General features: G+C 43.6%; 2 protein-coding genes and 1 pseudogene across 27 annotated transcripts; 2 read left to right on the top strand and 1 right to left on the bottom strand.

Moving 5' to 3' along the window:
• LOC114319093 (glycerol-3-phosphate dehydrogenase [NAD(+)]) lies at window positions 1–21389 on the top strand. Of its 26 annotated transcripts, none has more exons than XM_082901334.1 (16): window positions 2–585; window positions 682–783; window positions 1298–1389; window positions 1535–1562; window positions 16534–16646; window positions 17026–17101; window positions 17181–17249; window positions 17341–17379; window positions 17480–17543; window positions 17633–17670; window positions 17779–17899; window positions 18016–18067; window positions 18159–18206; window positions 18567–18676; window positions 19353–19472; window positions 21128–21389. In XM_082901334.1, the coding sequence occupies exons 6-14, from the start codon at window positions 17030–17032 to the stop codon at window positions 18580–18582; spliced, it is 519 nt and encodes a 172-aa protein (XP_082757460.1). In that variant the 5' UTR covers window positions 2–585; window positions 682–783; window positions 1298–1389; window positions 1535–1562; window positions 16534–16646; window positions 17026–17029; the 3' UTR covers window positions 18583–18676; window positions 19353–19472; window positions 21128–21389. The 26 variants fall into 26 exon arrangements, with proteins under 26 accessions (XP_082757454.1, XP_028121897.2, XP_082757451.1 ...); XM_082901329.1 differs by having other exon boundaries at window positions 16830–17101; XM_082901333.1 differs by adding an exon at window positions 909–981 and having other exon boundaries at window positions 1298–1562.
• On the top strand, window positions 390–1311 carry LOC145805187 (serine carboxypeptidase-like 45 pseudogene; annotated as a pseudogene).
• LOC145805186 (uncharacterized) lies at window positions 8991–11779 on the bottom strand. Its single transcript, XM_082900244.1, has 2 exons — window positions 10996–11779; window positions 8991–9010 (listed from the first exon to the last, which is right to left on the bottom strand). The coding sequence occupies exons 1-2, from the start codon at window positions 11777–11779 to the stop codon at window positions 8991–8993; spliced, it is 804 nt and encodes a 267-aa protein (XP_082756370.1).
• Window positions 21390–24734: the final 3345 nt, after the last annotated feature.

The raw sequence follows: 24734 nt of genomic DNA, 5'->3' as shown, positions 1-24734 counted from the left end.
CACACTAATTCTCCTTCACAACCAAACCCCATCTCTCTTTAAACCCATTCCTCTCTCTCTTTAAAATACGCAGAACAGAACCACCGCTTCCCCTTTCCTCCGGCGACGCGCCTCCTCCTCACCTACTTTGCCACTAGAACCACCATCTTTCTCTACATCTTCTATTTCATCTCTCTCTCTCTCTCTCTCTCACACACACACACACACGCACACACAGTTCTGATCGTAAAACCCTAGCCGATGCTATGAGATACGGTGGCGTCAGCCATGTTCCGGCGTAGGTCTGACAACCGTAGGCCGAGATCTGAGTCGATCCACACAGATCTGTGAGTGATCTACACAGATTGCAGATCCATACCCCATCTATGTTACAGCTAATTACCCTTTCCATGGAAGTAGTAGAGTCTTCTTCTTCATCTTACCTCTCTGCATCGGACAGAATTCATCAATTACCTGGCCAACCCCAAGTCAGTTACCAGCAATTTTCTGGGTATGTGACCATTGATGCCAAGAAACAGAAAGCTATGGTTCTTGAAGCTGAATCAAACCCGGCTTCCAAACCTCTTGTTATCTGGTTAAATGGAGGTACTCCAACTTCTCACTTCCTCATACACACCCACATTATGGGTATTTAGTTTTAATTTTAATTTTTTAAAATTTTGATTTTTATTTTGGTGGTAGGGCCTGGTTGTTCTTCATTGGGGGTTGGGGCATTCTCTGAAAATGGACTGTTTAGGCCTAGTGGGAAGGCACTGGTCAGGAATGAATATAGCTGGAACAGAGGTACTATACTATACCATACTTTATATATACCCTTACAAGTTATATAGATGATTTGGCTTCTAAGAATTGATTTCATGTGATTGTGTGCTTATTGATCCACAAAAACAAATATGTTGTATTTGGAGACACCAATTGGACTTGGGTTCTCTTACTCATCTGATTCTTCCTCCTATGTGGGTGTAAATGACAAGATCACAGGCATGTCTCTCCCATTTTACCCACATTTTCCCAACTTTCTTCAATTTTCTTGAAATTGTTTTCTAAAAACATTTATCTTCTTTCTATGCTCAAAATACAGTCAACTTGTTCTTCTTCTTTTACACTTTTCATTGTTTAGTAGTAAGCATCCTATAATGGTTTAGTACTGAATACTATGTAAACTTTTCACTTTTTTGTGATTTTTATGTTTACTGTTTTTGTTTTCTTTTTGGGGGTTGAAAAAAGTCCCACTTTATACACTGCCTTGGAATTTTAGAACTTTAAATCTAATTGTCTGAAATTTTTTGTATTATAGCCGGGACAATCTAATTTTCTTGCACAAATGGTTTGTCTAATTCCCACAATATAGAAACACAAGTTCGTTCATTATAGGAGAAAGCTATGCTGGTAATTTCTTTTCACTCATAACAATTTAGTTTTTCCAACTGGAAAATGATTAAGATTAAGAGTTGAGGACTGATACTTACTTTTTCTTTGCTTCCACACTCCATCTCTGTCCTGATGGTCGTGTTATTGGTGGTGGCATTGCTAGTTTGTTAATGGTTGCTAGCCCAATCCAAGTAAGAATTTATCTACATATATACACTTATGATTCTTACTTTCAATTGCATACTAATTATGATAATTGAGCACTGTTCTGCTAGATGTTAAATAAGACGGTGAATCATTATGTGGAGTGATTGTAGCATGCTATGAGAAACCAAGGTTCTGCTTGGATTAATGCATTTCAAATGAAGGGATTTCAGATTAAACTTTATAAAAATATGGGAGTGTTGATTATTATATACAGATTGACAAAAGGGAAAGATGGAGTAGAGTAAGAAAACAAAAATTTAATTGTAAATTACCCAATAAGAAAATAACAGAAAAGAGAGAAGAGAAAATTATTAGTTTCTGAGTAGAGTAATGAAATTCTCTCTACTACAGTCCTATGATAAAAATATTTTATGTTTCCCTCCTTCCTAGATCAAAAAGATGTGCTTTGGACCCAGTTTATAATTTTTGTGCACGTCTTTATAATAAGTCGTTAATAGCTTCAAGATGATGCCAACCATTCTCTCATGTATAAACTTCGGTTGGCAATTTATTTGGTTCAGGTATGAAGCTTTTCTTAAGCTTTCAGCATTTTGAATATTATATAAATAACTAAATTAAAAAGTCATCTTGTGGCTTCTCACTCACAGTGCTTGTGTTCACGTTCAACTAGTAGTGTCTTCACATCAAATCACGCAACTACATGGTGTTTGACATTGATAACGTTCTTCTTCCCGGGTGGATGGGTCGGGCTAGTCCAGGCTCTTCAGGTTCCGGTTCGGGGTGATGATTCCGTCAAATGACCTGCATGCAAGCCCAAAGGGGAACGGGGCAGTCCCCCAGTGAACCCTCCGGTGTGAGAATTAGTAAAGGAAGGAGTAGTGAATGTAGAGAGAGGAATCGAGAGAGAGAGATAACTTAACCTTGTTCTTGTCTTTCTATCCTTGCTTATATTCTTTGGTCATCATTTCCCTGTCTCTTGTGACGTGCTTCCTTTCGCCGAAAGCCTGTGCCGTAGCTTACCTTGTTCAGGGTGATGGGGCTCTGTTCCGACGGGGGGGTGTTGTCGTAATAAATGCTGTGATGGGATGCATTAATGGTGATGTGCTGTGATAATAACTCTGCAGATCTTTGTCTGCTGATGTGGCCCGTGTCCCACCTGCCATGTGCCCAAATGCCATTGGCCCTCCATGTCTAGATGGCCTCCAGCTGTCCTGGGCTTTGCCAACCGGGTTATGCCATTGGTCTTAAGCGATGGGTTTGGGGTGGTTTACTGTGGGCCGTATGCCTTGTGGGCCTATCCGTGTCAGTAGTCCCCCATTTTCGAGTGCAGCTTTAGCCCAACGAAGGGAATAGTAATAAGGAGAAGTGCGAACCGAGTGGAGAGGCCGACTGGAAGCCGTGCCGACCGCAAGGGTGGCTGAGCGGGGGAAGTTGACCGTGAGGCGTGCCGACCGCGAGGGGGGCCGAGCGGGAGGGGTCGACCATGAGGCGTGCCGACCGCGATGGTGGCCGAGCGGGAGGGGTCGACCGTGAGGCGTGCCGACCGCGAGGGTGGCCGAGCCGGAGGGGTCGACCGTGAGGCGTACCGACCGCGAGGGTGGCCGAGCGGGAGGGGTCGACCGTGAGGCGTGCCGACCGCGAGGGTGGCCGAGTGGGAGGTGGTGACCGTGAGGTGTGCCGACCAGGACGGCGCGGGGCTCAAAAATGTGATGATGTGAAATGGAAAGGACAGGGTAAGGGGAGGGGACAGTGTATCGTGGCCATACACGTGGCAATATCGTGGGGGGAATGAAACGTTGGAGCAGAAATGAAACGATAGGTCACGAGGGGGGGTTTTGAAAAGGCGGTTTTGGCGGTTGATTTGAAAGGTTTTGAAACGGGCGAAAATTAATGTGGATCCATGGGATACGGGTAAAACCGTGGGTTTTTGGTATAATGCGCTTCACCTACCTTTTTACAAAAACTCAAAATATCCAAGTGTTAATTCCTTCACTGCGTACGACATATCTGTGTAGCATTCTCTCACCTTCCTTGCGTCTGCGTCAGAAGTGTTTTGTAAGCAAACCCTAGAAATGGCGCAAGAAGAAGTAGACAATGTGAGGGTGGACCCGCTGGGGGATGATGATGCGGAGGAGTTAGCAGCGCGATACAGGATGGAGGTACGAATGGTGGGGGAAACGGTGGGAGAATCGCAGGCGTCGGTCCTGGTATTGGCGCCAAAGCCACTAAGCCAGGTAGAGCCAGATCAGTGGCATACTAAGGCGGACAGATCCACACTCACGGCGGCGGATTTGGAGGTGATTAGGGAACGATACCAGATTCTGGCGGAGGTAGAGTTACGGCTGCCAACATCAGGGGAAAGGCCGTCTACTGTGATGCCAGGGGAGTTTTCCCTGTACGAGGAGGCGCTGAAAGGGGGGCTGAGGCTGCCATTGCCTCAAGTGGTTGTTGACGTGCTAAATCGCCTGGAGGTAGCGCCGGGGCAATTGATGCCCAATGCGTGGAAGATTCTGATGGCCTGTGCGAGTGCGTGGCCTAAAGCGATTGGGGAGGAGGCCATGACGATAGACGAGTTCTTCTCATGTTACAAAGCGTCGGGGCAGCAAGAAACTTGGGTCACCCTACAGGCGGTGATGGGGAGGGGGTTGGTGGCAGGGCTGCCTACGTCGATCAAGGGGTGGCGGCCACGGTGGTTCTTCGTGTCAGTTAATGGGGGGATGGGGGTGCGCACCATCTGGAAGGTGCCAACCCGGTCGATGGAGTCGAGACTGGGGGCGGTGGCGGAAGAGAGGGTGAAGAGAGTGAGGGAGTGGAAAGAGAGAGAGAAAGCCAAATGGGACGATCTTGTCCAGCTGTCTGCACTGTTTGAGGCGGGGTTGGGACCGCAGCCGAAAGGTAGAGACCTCGGTCGGGCGGAGTTGGAGGGGAGGAGGAGAGCGCAGGAGGTAGAGGATCGAGCCGTTATGGCCAAGGCCGCGAAGTTGATGGAGGCGCAGAGGGACCGACCGCCTCAACCGATCGCGCGGGAGAGGATCCGACCGCGCCCCAGGCCGTTGGGGGAAAAAGACTTAAGCAGCTTTGAGCCGCGTCCGCCGCCTATAGACCCTGTAAAAGAATAGGCCAAAAAGGGGGTGGAGGCTCTGAAAAAGAAGAAGAAGAAGAAGAGGAGTGCCCCAGAGGAAGTTGCAGAGGAGTCTGGGGCCAAGAGGGCGAAGGTGGCCCCAACGGAGGTGGAGGTCCCTGCGGCAAAGGACGCCCCAGAGGTGGTGGAGATCATCCCAACGGTGGAGGTTGTGGAGATTGCTCCACCAGTGCAAGTGGAGGCTGGGGTGAGTGAAGCGGCGCCGAGCGGAAGGGAACAGGTCCAAAAGAGGCTTGGCCCCCAGGAAGGAGGGGTTCGTCTGGCTACGGCGATTTATCATGCCCGCGCGGTGGCTGGAAGGTTGGAGGGAGAAGAAGGCCCAGCCAGGGCGGGGGCAGACCAGTGTTGTGAAAAGCGTGCCTAGGCGCGCGCCTAGGCGCGAGGCGCAGCGCAGCGCATGAAGTGCGCCTTAAGGGGTTCAAGGCGAGGCGCATTAGATGAAGCGCGCGCCTTAGATGCGACTTTGGCAGGTGCCGAAAGGCGCAAGGCTCGTGCCTAAGGGGGCTTTGTTTTTGTTGTTTCTGCTGCTGATCTAATGGCTATGATTTGTCTTCGAAAGGCTCAACCACATAGGATTACAACTCATTCAATGAGTTACTCAACCCAAATCAGTAATACGACTCGCAAAGCCCTAATCGATTGAACAAATCTGTGTCGTCTCTCTTCCTCTGGGCTTCTTCTTTCGATTTCGACTTCGACTTCGATTCAGGTCAGTGTCGTCTCTCTTCACTATTTATTGCTTTTTCTCCTTCTTCTTCGTCTCTCATCGACTTCTTCTTCTCGATTTCGATGACGACCTCCCGTCGACTTCGTCTTCTCAACTTCGACGATTTGACCTCCCTTTGACTTCGATCGCTCTCTCTATCTCTCTCGTCTTCGCCTCTCTCTCGCTCGCGATCTCTCTCTCTCTCTCTCTCTCTCTCTCGCTCACGATCTCTCTCTCTCTCGGCTTTTCTGCCCTTATCTATTCTCTGTTAGGTTTTTATGTTAATATATATACGTAGTAGTATATATATATATATATATATATATAAGTATAAAATAATTTTACATATATCTTATATAATATATATAAGCATATATTGTCTTATATCTTATATAATATATATTTATACATATTAATAAAAAATATATATATATATATGTATGTAAAATAAAAATTAAAAAAAATTTAACAAGAACATATTATTTAAAAAATATAATAAATAAATGATTAATAAGAACATATTATTTTAAAAAAAATTGCCTTATTACTTTCTATTCTCTGTTTGGTTTTTATGTTAATATTTATACGTATTAGTATATATATATACATATATATAAGTATAAAATAATTTTACCTATATCTTATATAATATATATTTTATTTATATATTATATATATACCTTTATAAATTATATATATGTTTTAAAATAAATTATATATATGTTTCAAAATAAAAATATTTATAAAAAAAATTTTAAAATTTAAGAAATAAATAAAATACTATATATATTAAAAAAATTAATGATCCACATAAAAAAAAAATAAAAAATAAAAAAAAACCCAAAACCATTTTCCAATTTGCACAACAAACCATAATTTATTCATCTCCGGGATTCACCCCGATCCACATTTTACACCACAACCACACAAAAAAAAAAAACAAAAACAAAAAAAAAAACAAAAAAAACAAAAAAAAACCACACAAGATCACCATCACCACCACAACTGATTTGTTTTCTTTTCTGCCGACGGCCACCCACCGACCTACTCTGCCGCCGGTCTCTTCTTTTTGCCTCCGTCCTGGGCGGTCCTTGACGGTGCTGCCTCTGTGCTTCCTAATCCACCAAGCACATTCACTCCCCCCTGCTCCTCCACTGCAGCATATGGCGGACCTCCAAATCGAAACATCACGGTGGCCTTCCGTTTCAGCTCCTTATTTTCCGCCTTTAGCACGCTTATCTCTGCTCGCGCATCCTTATACATGCGTTGGAGCAGAGCCAGCTGGGAGTTTAACTGCTGCACCTCATTTGCCCTACTCTGCAGCCGGTTCGACAAGTTTGTGACCGCCGTCATGGACTCCACACATGCTTTCAACGTATACTGATTAGCCTCCACATCCGTTTGCACCGCCATTTTTTGCTCCACCGACCGCATCGGAAAGTTCAACGGCGCAAAACCGGCAGTGTTTGGTTGAGGTTCACGGGCCACCGCACCAGTTATCTCTCTTGTTGACTCATTGAGGTCGGGAAAGAGAGTGAGCAGACCACGGGAAGACGAGGCCATTTTCTGGGCAACAGCGTATTACAGAGTGTTACCGAGTATCTCTCTCCGAAAACGAAGCGTTTTTCAGAGTTTTTTAGCCAAGGCAGAGTTTTTTCAGAGTTTTTTATCTCTCTCCGAAAACGAAGCGTATTACAGAGAGTTTTTTAGCCAAGGCAGCCTCTGCCTCAGCCTCGGTTAAATAGCCAACGCAGATACTTGACGCCAGACGACACGCCTTTTGAAAGATTGGGCACGCCTTTTGAAAGATTGGGCACGCCTTTTGATGGCGCGCCTTTTGATGGCGCGCCTTTTGATGGCACGTCTTTTGATGGCGCGCCTTTTGATGGCACGCCTTTTGATGGCACGCCTTTTGATGGCACACCTTTTTATAATCATATAATCATAATAATTTTTATTTATGAATTAATTATTTTTTTTTTATGTATGTATGAATTAATTTATTTATTTATTTATGTATGTAATAATCATAATAATTAATTAATTTATGTATCTATTTTTTTTATTTATGTATGTATGAATTAAATAATTATACTAAAATTGTTATTTAATTTAAACATTATACTGAAATTGTTTAAAAACACTCTATATTAATTTTTCTATTTTTTACGAAGACTGTGCGCCTTATTTCAATAAAGCTCGCGCCTCGCCTTGCGCCTTGCGCCTAGGCCCCGAGAGACCTTCAGCGCCTTAGTGCGCCTTGAGCCTTTAAAAACACTGGGGCAGACCGCCTGGTGAAGATTGTGGAGGAGGGAGCTCTGCGCGCGGCATTTGGGTATAATGAGGCTGACCTGCTGAGGGGGTTATGCTCCGCCCAAATGGAGGTAACTACCTTGGCGGGGGCCCTTCTTAGGAAAGCTGGGGCTGCCAAGTTGAAGGCTGAGGAGGCCAGGGCCCAGTTGGCCAAATTAAGGAAGGACAGTGCCGACTAGAAGACTGCCCATGCCGATCTGCCAGCAGTCAAGTTGGAACTGGAGGACACACGCCGTAAGGTTGTGTCGCTTGAGTTCCAACTGGCTGGTGAACAGAAAAAGTTGGAAGAGTCTGAGAGGGCCTGCGCTGTGGCAGTCGAGCGGCATGAAGAGGCCATGACCAGCAATGAAGAGCTGGTTAGGCAAAAGGATGAAGCGGACTCCAAAATTGGAGATCTGTTGAAGGAGTTGGGGGAGGAGCGCGCCAGAGCAGAGGAGGAGAAGGGGAGGCTTCTGAGGGAATGGAAGATAGAGAAGGTGAAGGCGGCGGCGGAGCTGGAGAGTCTGAGGAAGGGGGTGGAAGAGGAGAGGGCGACGGCGGCTGCTGAAAGGGGGGCCCTGCAAAGGGAGCTGGACGAGGAGAGGGCTAAGGCGGCGTCTGAAAAGGCGGCCTACCCTGATCTATGCGTCGCAGCAGTGGAGCAATATAAAGGGTCCCCCGAATTTCAGATGGTGGTGGATGCTGCTGTCGCCAGGAGTCTGGCTGGTCAAGAGTCTGGGGGGGTGGGCCCATCAAGGAAGACTGCTGGAGGTAGGACAGAAGCAGAGGTGATTGAAAGCTTCCAGCAGTCAGACTTCTATAAGCACGAAATGGCCGAGTTCTGGGACAGCGGTTGGAAAATGTTCAAGCGTAGAGCTGAAGAGCTGTTCCCACACTTGGACCTGAGTAGTGTGACAATAGGCGAAGATGATGTGGCCCAGACCCCCCTGGACGAAGGCGTTGAAGAAGAGGATTTGGCATCCAGCGAGGAGGAGTAGCCAAGGAGAAGAAAAACTGGGCGTGCTCTGTGTTTGTTTTTTTTTGTTAAACTTGTAAACACATTGTAAAGGAATGAGTGAATGAATGAAGGTATGGAGAATTTAACTGTAATGAAGTTGTGTACAAAGATTATTTAATTGTAATGGATGAATGTATAACCAGTTGAATTTTGTGTATTTTGCTTATGTTGCCAGCATGAATGAAATGTTGTGATTAAAATTGGTCATAAAGATTGGGTCAATAAATTGGAGTTGTATGAAATTTGAAAAGATAATGGAAAAATTGGAGTAAGAGGCAGGTTGTAAATTGTAACTAAATAGTTGGCAAATAATCTGATCAGTAAGTGAAATACGTGAGGGTATGTGGAGAATTTAACTAGGTAAAGACGTGGTCCTGGAACTGTGAAGAAGCTTCAGAATGTGACTAAGTGTTGAAAATGTGGTTCTGCTTTGAAGTGCTCAGTCAGGCTGAGGCAGTTGAAATGCTCGGTCTGGCCAAGGCTTTTGAAGTGCTCGGTCTGGCCGAGGCTTTTGAAGTGCTCAGTCTGGCTGAGGCTTTAAAGTGCTCGGTCTGGCCGAGGCTTTTGAAGTGCTCGGTCTGGCCGAGGCTTTGAAGTGCTCGGTTTGGTCGAGGCTTTTGAAGTGCTTTTGAAGTGCTCGGTCTGGCCGAGGCTTTTGAAGTGCTCAGTCTGGCTGAGGCTTTGAAGTGCTCAGTCTGGATGAGGCTTTGAAGTGCTCGGTCTGGCCAAGGCTTTTGAAGTGCTTTTGAAGTGCTCGGTCTGGCCGAGGCTTTTGAAGTGCTCAGTCTGGCTGAGGCTTTGAAGTGCTCAGTCTGGCTGAGGCTTTGAAGTGCTCGGTCTGGCCAAGGCTTTTGAAGTGCTTTTGAAGTGCTCGGTCTGGCCGAGGCTTTTGAAGTGCTTTTGAAGTGCTCGGTCTGGCCGAGGCTTTTGAAGTGCTCAGTCTGGCTGAGGCTTTGAAGTGCTTTTGAAGTGCTCGGTCTGGCCGAGGCTTTTGAAGTGCTCAGTCTGGCTGAGGCTTTGAAGTGCTCAGTCTGGCTGAGGCTTTAAAGTGCTCGGTCTGGGAGCGACATAGAGACAGTTGAATTATGAAAACCGAAATGACCAGGCGGAGTTTGCATTATGTATAAAAAAGGGAAATACAACGATATTGTCAATACAAAAGTACGAATTATTGATAGTAACGCTTCAAATGTTCCGCATTCCAAGGATGGGGCAGGTCTCGGCCTTCCATGTCTTGAAGTCGGTAAGTGCCTGGTCGTGGTCGGGTTTTCACAACGTAGGGCCCCTCCCATTTGGCTGCCAGTTTGCCCTCGGATGGATTCTTTGTGGCAGGAGTCACTTCTCGTAAGACAAGGTCCCCTACGGAGAACTCTCGTGGTCGGACTCGGCGGTTGTAGTGTGTTCTCATTTTCTGCTGGTATGAAGCCAATCGGACAGCAGCGGTCTCTCTGAGCTCTTCGACGAGGTCCAAGTCTGTCCGATGGAGTTCTTTGGCTGCGGCCAGGTCCGGATGTAAAACCCTGGGAGTAGGCAAACCGACTTCAACCGGAATAATTGCCTCAGCGCCATATGTTAGGCGAAAAGGGGTTTCTCCAGTGGGAGTGCGAGCAGTGGTTCGATAAGCCCAGAGTACGTTTGGTAGTTCCTCAGCCCAAAGGCCTTTAGCAGCTTCGAGCTTGGTTTTGATGATTTTCAGGAGGGAACGGTTGGTGACCTCAACTTGGCCGTTTGCTTGAGGGTGACCGGGGAAGGAGAAACATGGTTGAATCTGGAGGTCGGCGCAAAATTTTCTGTACTTTGCGTTATCGAATTGTTTGCCATTGTCAGAGATGATGGCCTGAGGGATGCCGAATCGGCAAATGATCGATTGCCAGATAAACCTGGTGGTGTTCCGCTCGGTGATTGTGGCAAGGGGTTCAGCCTCGACCCACTTGGTAAAGTAATCAATGGCAACAATCGCGAACTTGGTCTGGCCTCGACCGGTGGGAAGTGGACCAACCAGGTCGATCCCCCACTTGGCAAACGGATAGGGGCTGTAGAGTGTGATTAGCTCTGTAGGAGGGGCATGGGGGATGTTGGCAAAGCATTGACATTTGTCGCATTTGAGTACGAAGTCGGTCGCATCCTGATTAAGAGTTGGCCAAAAATACCCAGTACGGAGTATCTTCTGGGCAAGGGACCTGCCACCTGAGTGATTACCACAAATTCCTTCATGGATCTCCTGCATTACATAAGTTGCTTGGGCGGGGTTGAGGCATCGTAGATACGGCCGGGAGAAACCGCGCTTGTACAATATACCGTCCAGAATGACGTAATTGGATGCTCGGGATCGGACTTTGGCAGCCTGCTGCTGGTCGTCTGGGAGGGCTCCTGTGGTCAAGAATAGGAGGATGTCGGATGCCCAAGGGATGGGTCCATTTTGGATGTATTGTACGACTTGCAGAGCTGGTGAGATGGCTGGGTGGTGTAGATATTCAACGCGGACATCATGGCTGATAGTAGGGTGGTCAGCAGAGGCCAACTGAGCCATCTCATATGCTTTGGAGTTTTCCCTCCGGGGGATGTGCCTGATGTGGAAAGTATTGAAGAGGCGAGCAAGGGGGAGTGCCAGATCTCTGTAAGCTCGCATCGTGTCGTCCTTGGCATCAAAGTCCCCCGTCATCTGACCGACGACGAGTTGGGAGTCGCTGGATACTCGAAGGTGGTTGACCCCTATGTCCTGGGCAAGGTGGAGTCCTGCTATTAATGCCTCGTACTCGGCTTCGTTGTTGCTTGCTTCAAACAAGAAACGGAGGGCACATTTGAAGTAGCCGCCCTCCGGGGAGGTAAGGATGAGGCCGGCACCACTTCCTTCTCTTCGGGACGAACCGTCGACGTTAAGAGTCCAAGAATGGGGATCTTCTGGCTCTGTTGCAGTTGGTAGGAGCGGGGGTGCTGTGGTTGGGGTCGGCTTGGTGAACTCCATGATGAAATCAGCTACAGCTTGCCCTTTGATTGCTGTCCGAGGGCGGTAAGAGATGTCGAACTGACTGAGTTCTACGGACCACTGCATCAGTCTACCTGAGAGTTCTGGTTGCTGCATGACCTTCTTCAGGGGCTGGTCAGTGAGGACCACTATGGAGTGGGCTTGGAAGTATGGGCGGAGTCGTCTGGAGGCAATGGCCAAGGCCAGGGACAGTTTTTCCAGCAGGGGGTAGTTCTGCTCTGCGCCCCTGAGAGCCCGACTGATGTAATAGACCGGGCGTTGGATTGAGCCATCTTCTCTGAGGAGAGCTGCGCTGACTGCGGTTCCCGATACTGCTAGGTAGAGGAAGAGGGGTTCGCCCGTGATAGCTTGGGAGAGAAAGGGGGGGTTGGCCATGCATTGCTTTAACTGTTGGAAGGCCTCTTCGGATACAGTTGTCCATTCAAAAGTCTGTCGAAGAACTTTGAAGAAGGGCAAGCACTTATCTGTTGCACGGGAGATGAAGCGGTTGAGGGCCGCCACTCGGCCGGTGAGTCTCTGAACCTCTTTGACCGTCCTAGGCGACTGCATCTCAACCAAGGCCTTGATCTTCTCAGGGTTAGCTTCGATGCCGCGCTGGCTGACCATAAAGCCCAAAAATTTGCCAGACCCTACGCCGAAGGCGCACTTCTCTGGGTTGAGTTTCATTTGGTACTTGCGCAAGGTGGCGAAGGTCTCACGTAAATTAGTGAGGTGATCGGAGGAGTATTTGCTTTTGACTAGCATGTCGTCGACGTAGACTTCATATTCCGGCCTATTTGGTGATGAAAAACGGTGTTAACCAGCCGTTGATAAGTGGCCCCAGCATTTTTCAATCCGAACGGCATTACGCAGTAGTGGTAGGTACCTCGGTCGGTAATAAATGATGTGTGCTCCTGGTCAGATGTGTGCATCAGGATTTGGTTGTACCCAGAGAAGGCATTCATGAAGCTAAGCATTTGATGACCGGTTGTGGCGTCGACCAGCAGATCTATGCGAGAAAGGGGGTAGCTGTCTTTGGGACAAGCTCGGTTCAGGTCAGAGTAGTCGACACAGAGCCGCCATTTGCCATTGTGTTTGCGAACGAGGACCACATTGGACAACCACCTAGGATAGTCCACATTTTTGATGAATTGGGCCTCGAGGAGTTTGTCAACTTCGGCGGCTATAAGGGTGTTGCGCTCCGGATGGAAAATGCGTTGCTTCTGGCGGTGGGGTCGAAAATGGGGTTCGATGCTGAGGCGATGTGTTATGAAGGAGGGGTCGATGCCTGGCATGTCAGAATGGGTCCAGGCGAATACATCTCTGTGCTTGGTTAAGAGAGCAGTAAGGTCGGCCTTGGCCTGGGCGGGTAATTGACTGCCGATCTTGGTGGTTCTGATTGGGTTGGTGGGGTCGATGTTGACTTCAACAAGTTCCTCTACAGGTTCACCTCTGACCAGCTCGTCCTCGTCTCGGACGTCAAGCCCTTCGATGATCATGGCCTCTTTTAGCTTGACTTCCTTGAGTGAGGCGACATAACACTCCCTGGCCACGGTTTGTTCTCCTTTGACAGTTCCGATGCCGAGATCGGTGGGGAATTTCATGGCCAGATGATATGTGGATGTGATGGCTTGGAAGGCATTTAGGGCTGTGCGGCCAAGGATAATGTTGTAAGCGGAGGGGCAGTCGACCACAAGGAAGGTGAGCAACTTAGTGGTCTGCCGCGGGTGCTCGCCGATGGTGATAGGCAGATCGATGGAGCCGATGGAGGTCACTCGGTCGCCGGTGAAGCCGACCAGAGGGGTTTGGAGAGGGGACAAGCTCTCCTTCCCGATCTTGAGTTGGCGGAAGCAATTGAGGAAGATGATGTCTGAAGAGCTGCCGTTGTCTATGAGGACTCGTCTGACCTTGTAGTTGGAGAGGATGGCGGAAATGACAAGGGGGTCATTATGTGGGTAACGGACTCCTGCACAGTCGGTGCCGGTGAAGGTGATGGGTTCGATCCATTGTTTTGACTGTTTGGGAGGTCGGTCCACCGTCGCCACTGCTTTGTCTGAGCCTTGCCTGATTTTTCTGAGTTCTGCCTTCTGAGCCGAGCGGGATGGCCCCCCGCAAGCAAGGCCCCCCGAAATGACTCTGATTTCTCCGACTGGTGGAGGGGGATTGCCCGGAGGCCGAGGTTGCGGTGGCGGGCGATAGTGGCCTTCGTTTGGTGGGGCTTGATTGCGGGGTGGTGTGCGTCGGCGATTGTTCCTGGGATGGTCAGTTCTTTGCCTCTGTGGGGGGCGGGGGTCTGTGAATCGGCTGAGGCGGCCCTGGCGGATGAAGGTTTCGATCTGGTCTTTGAGGTTAATGCACTCGTCGGTGGTATGGCCATGGTCTTGGTGGAAGCGGCAGTATTTGGACTGATCTTTCCGGGTGGAAGGGTTTCGGGACGGTAGGGGCCACTTGAGGGGGTAGTCCCGTTGGTTTGATTGAGGACGTGCTCCATGGGGGAGTTGAGAGGTGTGTACCGCTCAAACCGACCGGGCGGTCGGGTCGGAGTCGACCGGTCGGTTCGGGGGGGGTCGGTCATTATAGTGGGGTGTTTGGCTATTATACTGGGCGGTTTTGGGCTCGGAGTCTTTCCTCTTTTCTCTGGGGGTCGGATTTTTAGGGGTTGGCTCTTGCCGAGCGGCCAGGGAATCTTCAGCATTCATGTATTTCTGGGCTTTGGATAGTAGAGCTGCCATGGTGGTTGGAGGGTTTTTGGAGAGGGAGAAAAGGAAATCAGACGACCGCAGGCCGGCCATGAAAGCGGTGAGGATGACCTTGTCGTCATTCTCCGCTACTTGAAGTGCTTCGGTGTTGAATCAGGTGACAAAGCTGCGGAGCGACTCCCCTTCGGTCTGACGAATGTTAAGGAGCTGGGTGGCTGGGCGTCTCTGACGCTGGGCTCCAATAAAGTGGCTCAGGAAGGAGTCGCTGAGGTATTGAAAGGTGGAGACGGAGTCCGCCGGTAACTGGCTAAACCACAGCCGAGCTGATCCCTTCAGTGTCACTGGAAAAGCTCGGCACATGATCTCGTCAGGGAAGGCATGGAGGATCATGAGGGTGCGGTAGGTTTCCAGATGGTCGACTGGGTCCGTCGTGCCATCGAAGGAGTCAACGGTAGGCATCTTGAACTTGGCAGGCAATGGTTTGTTGCGGATGGAGGCAACAAAAGGCGAGTTGGTGGTGACTGAGGGCTTGTGCTGAATGTTCTGCATGACCCCTTGTAGTTGGAGTTTCATAGCTCGGATTTCAGCGTCCCATAGGGGAATGTTGTCGCCATGGTCGGTCAATGGAGGCTGGACACTGCTAGCTTCCCCCTCAGGAGCCAGTGCTGCGACTGGCGGGCGTGGAGGTGGAGGTGGTAGGTTTTCATGTTGGGGAGGAAGGAGCTGCGAACCTTCTGGGTTAGGCGGAGGGGGTTGTGGAGCAGTATGGCCTGGGGTTGTTCCTTGGTTGGGTGGGATATTTGGAGGTGGAACGGGAGGGTTTCTTTGGAGTAACACATTGATCAGGGCCTGGTTTTGCTCGGCCATGCGGTTAATGCTGTTGGTGAGCTCGATGATGTATTGTGGTGGGTTGGTTGGGTGGGAAGGATCTGTTTGGTGATCGGCGGCGTTGTGGTGAGAAGCCATGGACCTAGTCGTGACCATACACCTGGACGGGCAAGAGGGAAAGGTGATGGTGAGAAGGGAGGGCTCCGGCGGTAGTGAACACAACTAGCGCACGGATAAACCACTAAGTTCCCACAGACGGCGCCAACTGATAACGTTCTTCTTCCCGGGTGGATGGGTCGGGCTGGTCCAGGCTCTTCAGGTTCCGGTTCGGGGTGATGATTCCGTCAAATGAACTGCATGCAAGCCCAAAGGGGAGCGGGGCAGTCCCCCAGTGAACCCTCCGGTGTGAGAATTAGTAAAGGAAGGAGTAGTGAATGTAGAGAGAGGAATAGAGAGAGAGAGATAACTTAACCTTATTCTTGTCTTTCTATCCTTGCTTATATTCTTTGGTCATCATTTCCCTGTCTCTTGTGACGTGCTTCCTTTCGCCGAAAGCCTGTGCCGTAGCTTACCTTGTTCAGGGTGATGGGGCTCTGTTCCGACGAGGGGGTGTTGTCGTAAAAAATGCTGTGATGGGATGCATTAATGGTGATGTGTTGTGATAATAACTTTGCAGATCTTTGTCTGCTGATGTGGCCCGTGTCCCACCTGCCATGTGCCCAAATGCCATTGGCCCTCCATGTCTAGATGGCCTCCAGCTGTCCTGGGTTTTGCCAACCGGGTTATGCCATTGGTCCCAAGCGATGGGTTTGGGGTGGTTTACTGTGGGCCGTATGCCTTGTGGGCCTATCCGTGTCAGACATTATGAAAATTTCCTGTTGTGTTGATTGTTTCTTTTTCCATTTTTAATTGTGTGCATTCATATCTGGAAATCATAAGATCTTTTTTCTATTAATTTGCCTTGTGATTGCAACATCTGCCTAAAAGTGCCAGGATATTTAACTAGGGACAATTACTTGACAGTTGGGTCAGTGGAAAAAAATTACAAATTAATAAAGCTCTATCTTTGAGAAGCTCTGCTTTGATTGGCCTTGTGATTGCAACATCTTCTTTGAGAAGCTCTAGCTTCGGTTTGTTTAGAGCTTTGCCAAACTTGTATTATGTCAAATACATGAACCTCAAGCCTAGACTCCAAGCTTCTTTGTTCTATATGTGAGCATGAATTCTGCAGTTTGCTTTGCTGGTTGCATTCCTTATCTTGGTTCACGAACACATTTTTCCCCCTGAATTTGAATTCTTCTACTGTGAGCATCGTTTTCGTATTGATTGGCACTTTGGCCGCAGGTCGATCCTATTTCAGCTGGGGTTCAGTATGATAAGATAAAGAATTCATTGTGTGCTCTTTGGACTTGTTCTCTGGACTTGCTGAAGGTCTTGGTAGTGGGATAAGGAGTTTGGTATTCCCCCTTCTCTAATTCTCTCTCTCTCTCTCTCTCTCTGTGCAATATGTTTTTAGTTTTTGCTAAATGATGCTCCATGAAAATGAAATGATGCAAATAAATTTTGATTTCTGATGGTCATTTATATGTTGTTGCACACTGTCATTTAATTGTTTTTTACATCCTCATTCATTGTGTCAGGAAAAGACAAACCTATTGTCCCTAGATTATGGTAAATCTGTCCATGTGTTCATAATTTTATCTTCATAGACTGTCATTATGGAGGAGCCTGTTGTGTTGCATGTGCTGTGGATGTACCCTGTGCATTAAAATTTGTTGGCCAGACATAGTCTTGCCAAGTGTAAGCGTTTCTATATCACTATCAGTCTACTTGCAGCCTTATGCCATTAGCAAATTGTGGCAAGATACGTGACGATATTGAGGAGGATGCCTTCCGAGGTCTATGTGCCATGGTATGCCTATACTTTCTTCATCTTCCAATTAAGCTGAGATTAGAAATGTAATCCTAGTTTGGTGTGCAATTGTTTGCAGGTTAGAGCAAACCCATCAGGGGCTTCGAGTTCACTTGTTTTCATGTGCAAAGCTATTGCAAGTTGGCATGTAAGAATGACATTTCTGAATTAATTTTTTTGAGTAGAAAATAAAAACAAAAAAAAATATGATTTTTTGTATTTTCTTTATTTTAATACAGGAAATAAGGAGTGAAGAACTACACAATGAAGTTTGCCAGGTGTTGCATGGTTATAAACAGATCAGCGGTGTTTTGGTTCTCTGTCAGTAATAAAAACAAGCACTTTTTGAATTGTGTGTTTTATTGGGGTGAAATACAGGTTCAAGATGTGGCAGGAGTTGAACTATGCGGGACCTTGAAAAATGTTGTGGCATTTGCAGCAGGTTTTGGCAGTCCACTGTTTGTTTCGCTTTCAAGTATTCTTTACTATGTTTTATGAGTTAATGAAACGATTTGATGTAAAATTGAACAGGTTTTGTGGATGGTTTGGAGATGCGAAATAACACAAAGGTAAGGCCAAAAAAAAAAAAAATTATAGGTGCTTTAAACTCATTATTCCAAGTCCACACACATTACCTTTGGAAAATTTTGCATTTTGACCGTTTATATGATTACTAGGCTGCAATAATGAGAATTGGTTTGAGAGAAATGAAGGCCTTTTCCAAGTTGCTGTTCTCATCTGTCAAGGATAGCACCTTTTTCGAAAGCTGTGGTGTGGTTGACCTTATAACAACTTGCTGTAAGTAGCCAGATAGATTTCTTTGCTTTCCTAGTTATACAAATTTTTCCTTCATAACATCGGTTGCTTATGATAGAAACATGCAACCTTATTATGTTGTTTTGATATGGCAATAGGGGGAAGAAACAGGAAATGTGCGGAGGCTTTTGCTAGGAATGGCAAGAAACGGTCTGCATCTGTTAGATCCATTTAGTGCTCAAAAACTTTTAGTAGAGATTAATCACTAATCATGTTTGGCCTCGTTGGTCTTCATCTGCAGGTCTTTTGATGGTTTGAAGAAGAGATGTTGCAGGGCCAGAAATTACAGGTACATACAAAAAGACTACTTTAGTGAAGAGCAGCACTGCTATTAGTTAAAGAATAAATAAATAATAGCAGACTGCTAGGGTTAATGTCTTGTGCTTGAATTCTTATCAAAGTAAATGTGTACAAAGAGGGTTTATGAGATGATTGAAAGACTTCTAGCTGAAAACGAAATTGTTTTGAAAAATGTGCACATTCAGAATCTTGAAAAACAAGCTTGAACTACCTGCTTGTGTTGACAATTTGTGTGTTGTTTAATTTTGAGCAAGAAGACCAAACGGCTTGGTGATGTTTTTCCTAGCACAGGCCGAATTATTCCCTAGTTTTCATTGAAGCTTGAAGCTAATTTATTGTAATCTTCAAGGCTGCCCCTGGATTGACTGTCACAACGACATTTGGTTTGGATTGAAGGTCGAAACTGATGATTGCAACTTAGATATGGTGTACATGGTTGTGATTTTTCAAGCATTTTCCGTGAGTTTTTTTCCCTTATCCAGGTTTTGAATTTAAAAAGAGTTTACTACATCTCATTCAAGATCTAGATTTATATTTTTCCTAGCTTGGCTAGAGTCTGGTATACACCTTATTGGCAAATAGATTTCAGTCTGTGATTTCCATAGATTTTGTTGAAGAGGTCAAAATGTTGATTATTATAATTTGTTTTCCTTTATATTTCACATTTGGGCATGGGGATCGTTATTGCCATTTGGAGGTGGAGCGGAATTTTTGTTATCACTGAAATCTCATTTTGCTATAATATTTTTTGGCTTTCCTGGGTGTATCATTGTATTGTTTGCTGTCTTTCTTATTTATTTATTTTTATTATTATTTTGCCAATTTACATATCAGTGCACATTTATTCTTGTACTGATTTAGAGGGTGACTGGACACTGTACAGAAATGGAACTTCTCTGTTTTATTTTTATTTTTTTGTTACATTTTAAATGAAATCTATATCTGTTTCATTTTAAATATGTTGAATATTTGATTTTAATTTATTTTTTACAGTATTTTGGAGTGATGCTTTTGTCTAATATAAACATATTTACGCATGTCACTCACATTATATATATATACACGTTAAAACATAAGCTCATAATGTGTAATATCATATTTTGTTATGTAATGCAAAAAATGAGGACATTTCAAGACCGTTTGAGACATGACCCCATAAGAGCGTGCTAAATTGCTGACTCAAGTTGCCAGTTTCTTAAGAAACAAGGTTTCAACGGACAATTTAGGGGAGGGGCATCCCTAGATTGCCTTTTTGGTAAGTCTATCTTGCTTTATCTTTTCATTTTTCTCATGTTGGATAGTATATATTGGTTAAAACACAACTGTTTAAGAAAGTTACACTTGCAACATTGTTAAATTGCTATTACAAACTTTGAAACATTGAACATGATCATAACATACTAAAATGCTTAGTTTTATATTGTTTATGTCGATCTATCTTAGTTCAAATTTTGTGAAATTGAAAACCCATTAAAAACATTCAACCCATATTAGTATTCTCATTTCTTTCTAAGCAAAGTTAGAGAAACAGTGAGTGAGATAGTAAAGTTGTATCAAAGGGACATCCACTGGTAGATAGTGAAATTTGTGGAGATAACTGGAGTTAGTAGAACAAAGATCCAACTTTCATTGAACCATTCTATATGACAATAAAACTCATCAATATTAGCAGGTTCATTGTTGTTCATATAACTTGCAAGAGCTTGCCCCCAATTAGATTAGCTGTTGTTTTGTGATTTAGTATAGATGAAAGTCAAATTTCGGTAGAAAATGCATTTTTGCTAAATTGGTAATTGATAATATATTAATGTTTTTCTTTTTTATTTTCTTTGCAAATTGATTTTTGATGACATTTGGAAGCATACTTGGACGCAAGGTTAGATATTTAGACAAAAAAATGTGATGAAAAAAGGTGAAAACATGTCGTTTGGGGTCAAAAATTGAACACCAGTTATCTTTCCATACCTTTTTTTTATCTAATTTCAAAGCAAGCGTGAATTTTTTTTTTTTACTCGTTGGAATAATTTTCAGTCTTTGTTCCATACCATTACAAAACTAAAATATAACACGTGGGGTAGTATAGGGTTTACAATGATCTTTGTACAATTTTAGTAGGCTAGTTAAAGGAGATACATAAATCTCAAACACAACATGCTTTTAGGTAACCCAGTAAATGAATAAGGACAATGTGGTAGCATAGGCAGGTGCACCAACATACCCAAATAGTGGGCTATCAAATTTTGCAATACTTTGTAAGACTAAATTCCAAAAAGAACATAAACTGATGCAATGAATTTTTAATTGAGGTTCCACTCGGTGATCAACAACAAACATTTTATCATATTGTTTAAGTTAACGAAAATGAATTACTTACCCAAACAAAATTAAAAAATTATTAATGAAAAGACACTGTTTAGTGTTGGCCCCAAGTCTTCCGAATTAGGAGGGAAACCTGATCTCTGGTTTCTATTAAGTATTAATTAGCTAGATGTAACTGCCTCTAAACAATGTGATAAAAAATGCAAACACCGGCCGTGAGAAGTCCATTGCATATTATTGTGAACTGTTGTTTTATTATTGTGAACTTAACTTTGTTTAGTGTTGTTTAGTGTTGGCCCTAAGTCTTCTGCTTATTTGCTAGTTGAGAAGTCCATTGCATATTATTGTGAACTGTTGTTTTATTTAATTATTTTTAACTTGTTCTTCTTTGAATTGCATTTAAGTCCGTTCAAAAAACTAAACAATGAAATACAAAAGTGGTAATGCTATAGACATAAGAATGTTGTTGTTTTATTTACAATTTGATAATGATAGTCATTTAATTTGGTAATGTGACCTTAACTTTTCATGGACATTTTTCATTATTTGTCCAATTTTACCTGACATTATTTCTCTTTTTCGGCTGTACAGATGGATGAACTCGCGCACAAAGCCAAATTGTACAGGATAAATTGGCACTTTTTTATATTTTTGGAAGGATTATATATTTTTGTATAGATGTATATGGAAAATATTAGGGTAGACTAGTAGTTATATTTTTAGATACACTAGTAGTTATATTTTTGGATGGGTGTGTATGGAAAATATTTGGTAGACTACTAGTTATATTTTTGGGTTGATGCACATGGATAAAAATTTAAAACATAATAATAAGTACTTGTTATATTTTAAATTTTTATGCTAGATGAAATATGTAATTTGGAATTACTTGTGGATGAAAACTTATAATAGTTGCTGACTTAATTAAACAGGTTCAGAAATGGTTGATATATGTATTTTGTTGAATGTTCATGATTTAATTTATTTATTGGTTTGAATGATTTTTGTAAATTATAGATTATATTAAATAAATTGGATGGATTATTATAAATTACATGTTTATTTTGTTGGATGTTAGCGACCAAATTTTGGTTTTATTTTTCTAGTTTTGGCAACCAATTGATTAGTCGGGAAAGATAAGTTATATTTTTGCAGATTAAATAAAGTAGTCAGTGTATCACCAAGCACATTTGGCGACTAAATAATTAGTTAAAATTATTAATTTTGGCAACCAAAGGATTTGGTCGCGAATAGGTCTATTGCCGACTAAAGTTTTAGTTGCGCAAACATTTCTTTTGGCGACAAACATGTTTGGTCGTGGAATGTGACAATTGGCGACCAAACAATTTGGTTGTGAAATGTGACAATTGGTGACCAAACTAAGAGGTCGTATAATGTCACAATTGGTGATCAAAATTTTTTGGTAGTGGAATGTCACAATTGGCGACCAAACTTTTTGGTCGTTGAATGTGATAATTTGCGACCAAACTTTTTGGTCGTGGAATGTGACAGTTGGCGACTAAGATATTTGGTCGGGAAAATATCACTTTTCACGACCAAAGTGTTTTAGCAACAAAATGGATTAGTCGCAGCAATAACATATTTAGCGACTAAAAATTTAGTTGGCAAATTCAACTTTTCTTGACCAACTAAAATTTTGGTCGTGAATTACTTTTGCCGACCCTCAATTGGCGACAAAAGTAGCGACCAAAAAAATTGGTCCCGGATAACTTTTACCGACTAAAAATGGGTTTTTAGTGACAAATTTTTTGGTCGGCAAATGTATTATTTCTTGTAGTGATCGTTTGCAACTCATCAACCAATGGTTAATACATATACCTTCACATCTCTCTCTCTATCTCCACACGCACGCGCGCGCACGCACACACATTTATTACAAATAGACAAATTATACACATAGTATGTGTGTATGAAGGCTAGGGATTTCCTTGTTTTTTTTTTTATTTCTAATGGATTGTTAACCACACAATTTAGTGAGAATTTTAAAACAAGAGACTTTCAAGGCATAATTTTAGATTGAAAGTGCATTAAGAAGAGAGAAATTCATTATTAAAAATAAAAATAAAATTTACACATGGATAGGCTAAGACCTTGTTTGGGAACAAACTATTTTAGTAATTTTTTAACTTTTTACAAAAAAAGTAGGCAAAAAAAGAAAAAAGAAAAAGAGAGAGAGAGAGAGAGTGATGTGACAACTTATAATAACTTTTTAACTTTTAGCTAAAATTGAAGGTTGCCAAACGAGACTTAAGTGGGGGCAATTGCCTTGCTAAACTTATTAATTTGCCCCTTTGAGATTTATTTTTGCTCCTAAATTTTATGTTGTGTGAATATTTTAAATAAAGTCTTTGCATTGCTTGTTTAATATTTTGCTAAGTATACATTTTTTCATTTATTTTTATTTTTTATAGTTGTATGGAAATTGACAATCAACTGATATTACGCACAGACGCAATATGTATGACACCAACATGGATCTAGGAGTAGACATTTTTTTTTTTCCCCGCTCATCCTAAAGCAATCACACAGGTGTTATTAATGTTGTATTTGATTTTTGATTGGGAGATTTGAGAAGAGAGTTAGAAAAAGAAAGATAAAAAGTGTAAAATTAAGTGAAATATAGATATATTTTATTTACATTTCACCTATTTTTTTCTTTCTATTTTCAAATCTCTTTCTAAATCTCCTAATAAAACACAACGTAATGGTGTCAATTGATTACCAATAAGAAAATAATGGTAGCGTTTGGTAAAGTTTTAAAATTATGATTTGAGAATAGAGTTATATTTTGAGTTTGTAAGTTTTAAAATTATGATTAGAAAAAAGAAAATTTGTTTGGTTATGAGTTTTGAAAAGAGTTTTGAATTGAGTTTTGAATTTTTGATATGACATATGAAATGAGAAAAGTTGTTTGGTTTTCAAAACTTAATTAAAAAACTTATAACTCATAACCAAACACACCACTCAAAATTCTATTGAAAATTTTATTCAAAACGCATAACTAAACTTTTTTTAACATTCAATTCAATTTTTTTTTTTTTGTCATTTTGATCTAAAAAAATAATTTTTATATTTAAAAAATATTAAAAACAAATATAATTTTTTTATCCAAATAACAGGTGGCAAATGGTGATTGGCAATTGTAAAAAATAAAAATAAATAAATAAATAAAATTTACACTGTTCCGGTAAACCGGTTGGACGATTGGCCGAACTTTTGGGGGGACGTCCGAGAGGATGACCGGGTGGACCCAAAATTCAAAAATCATTTGCTTTTCAGAATGAAAAAGACAAAAGAGTAAAATAAATTGATGTATATTATTGATTGATGTATTACAAGATTGTTGTATTTATTTTGTATATTACAAGCTATTATATAGGAGAGGATTTGGGAGTAGGTGAGGTAGGTGAGTGGTGGTAGTGGATGGTAGTGGAGGTGGTGGGTGGTAGTGGAGATGGTAGGTGGAGTTGGTGGTGTGGTAATTTACACAATTTACAATTTACATTAACAGCCCCCCTCAAACTCAAGGAGGATAGGAACTAACCAACTTGAGTTTGAAGAGAGTAACAAAACAGAAAAATAAACTGATAAATAAAATAAAACAGGATAGGAGACACGGTATGGTCGTGTCAGACCGATGTAGCAGACAGTTTATGGGGTCATGTCGGACCGTTGTAGCAGACAGTTTACGGGGTCATGTCGGACCGTTGTAGCAGACACTGTGTGGTCGTGTCAGACCGTTGTAGCAGACAGTTTATGGGGTCATGTCGGACCGTTGTAGCAGGACAGTTTACGAGGTCATGTCGGACCGTTGTAGCAGATACTGTGTGGTCGTGTCAGACCGATGTAGAAGACAGTTTACGGGGTCATGTCGGACCGTTGTAGAAGCTGACCGGAATCAATGTCGGGACAGTTTACGGGGTCATGCCGGACCGATGTAGAAGCTGACCGGAATCAATGTCGGGACAGTTTATGGGGTCATGTCGGACCGTTGTAGAAGAACAGTTTACGGGGTCATGTCGGACCGTTGTAGAAGACAGTTTACGGGGTCATGTCGGACCGATGTAGCAGCTGACCGGAATCAATGTCGAGACAGTTTATGGGGTCATGTCGGACCGTTGTAGAAGAACAGTTTACGGGGTCATGTCGGACCGTTGTAGAAGACAGTTTACGGGGT

Source organism: Camellia sinensis, chromosome 13 (genome assembly GCF_055761805.1).
Source record: "Camellia sinensis isolate YWXY chromosome 13, ASM5576180v1, whole genome shotgun sequence".
Classification (NCBI taxonomy): Eukaryota; Viridiplantae; Streptophyta; class Magnoliopsida; order Ericales; family Theaceae; genus Camellia; species Camellia sinensis.
The sequence above is the reverse complement of the archived record's forward strand: the minus strand, read 5'-3'. Positions and strand labels throughout refer to the sequence as shown.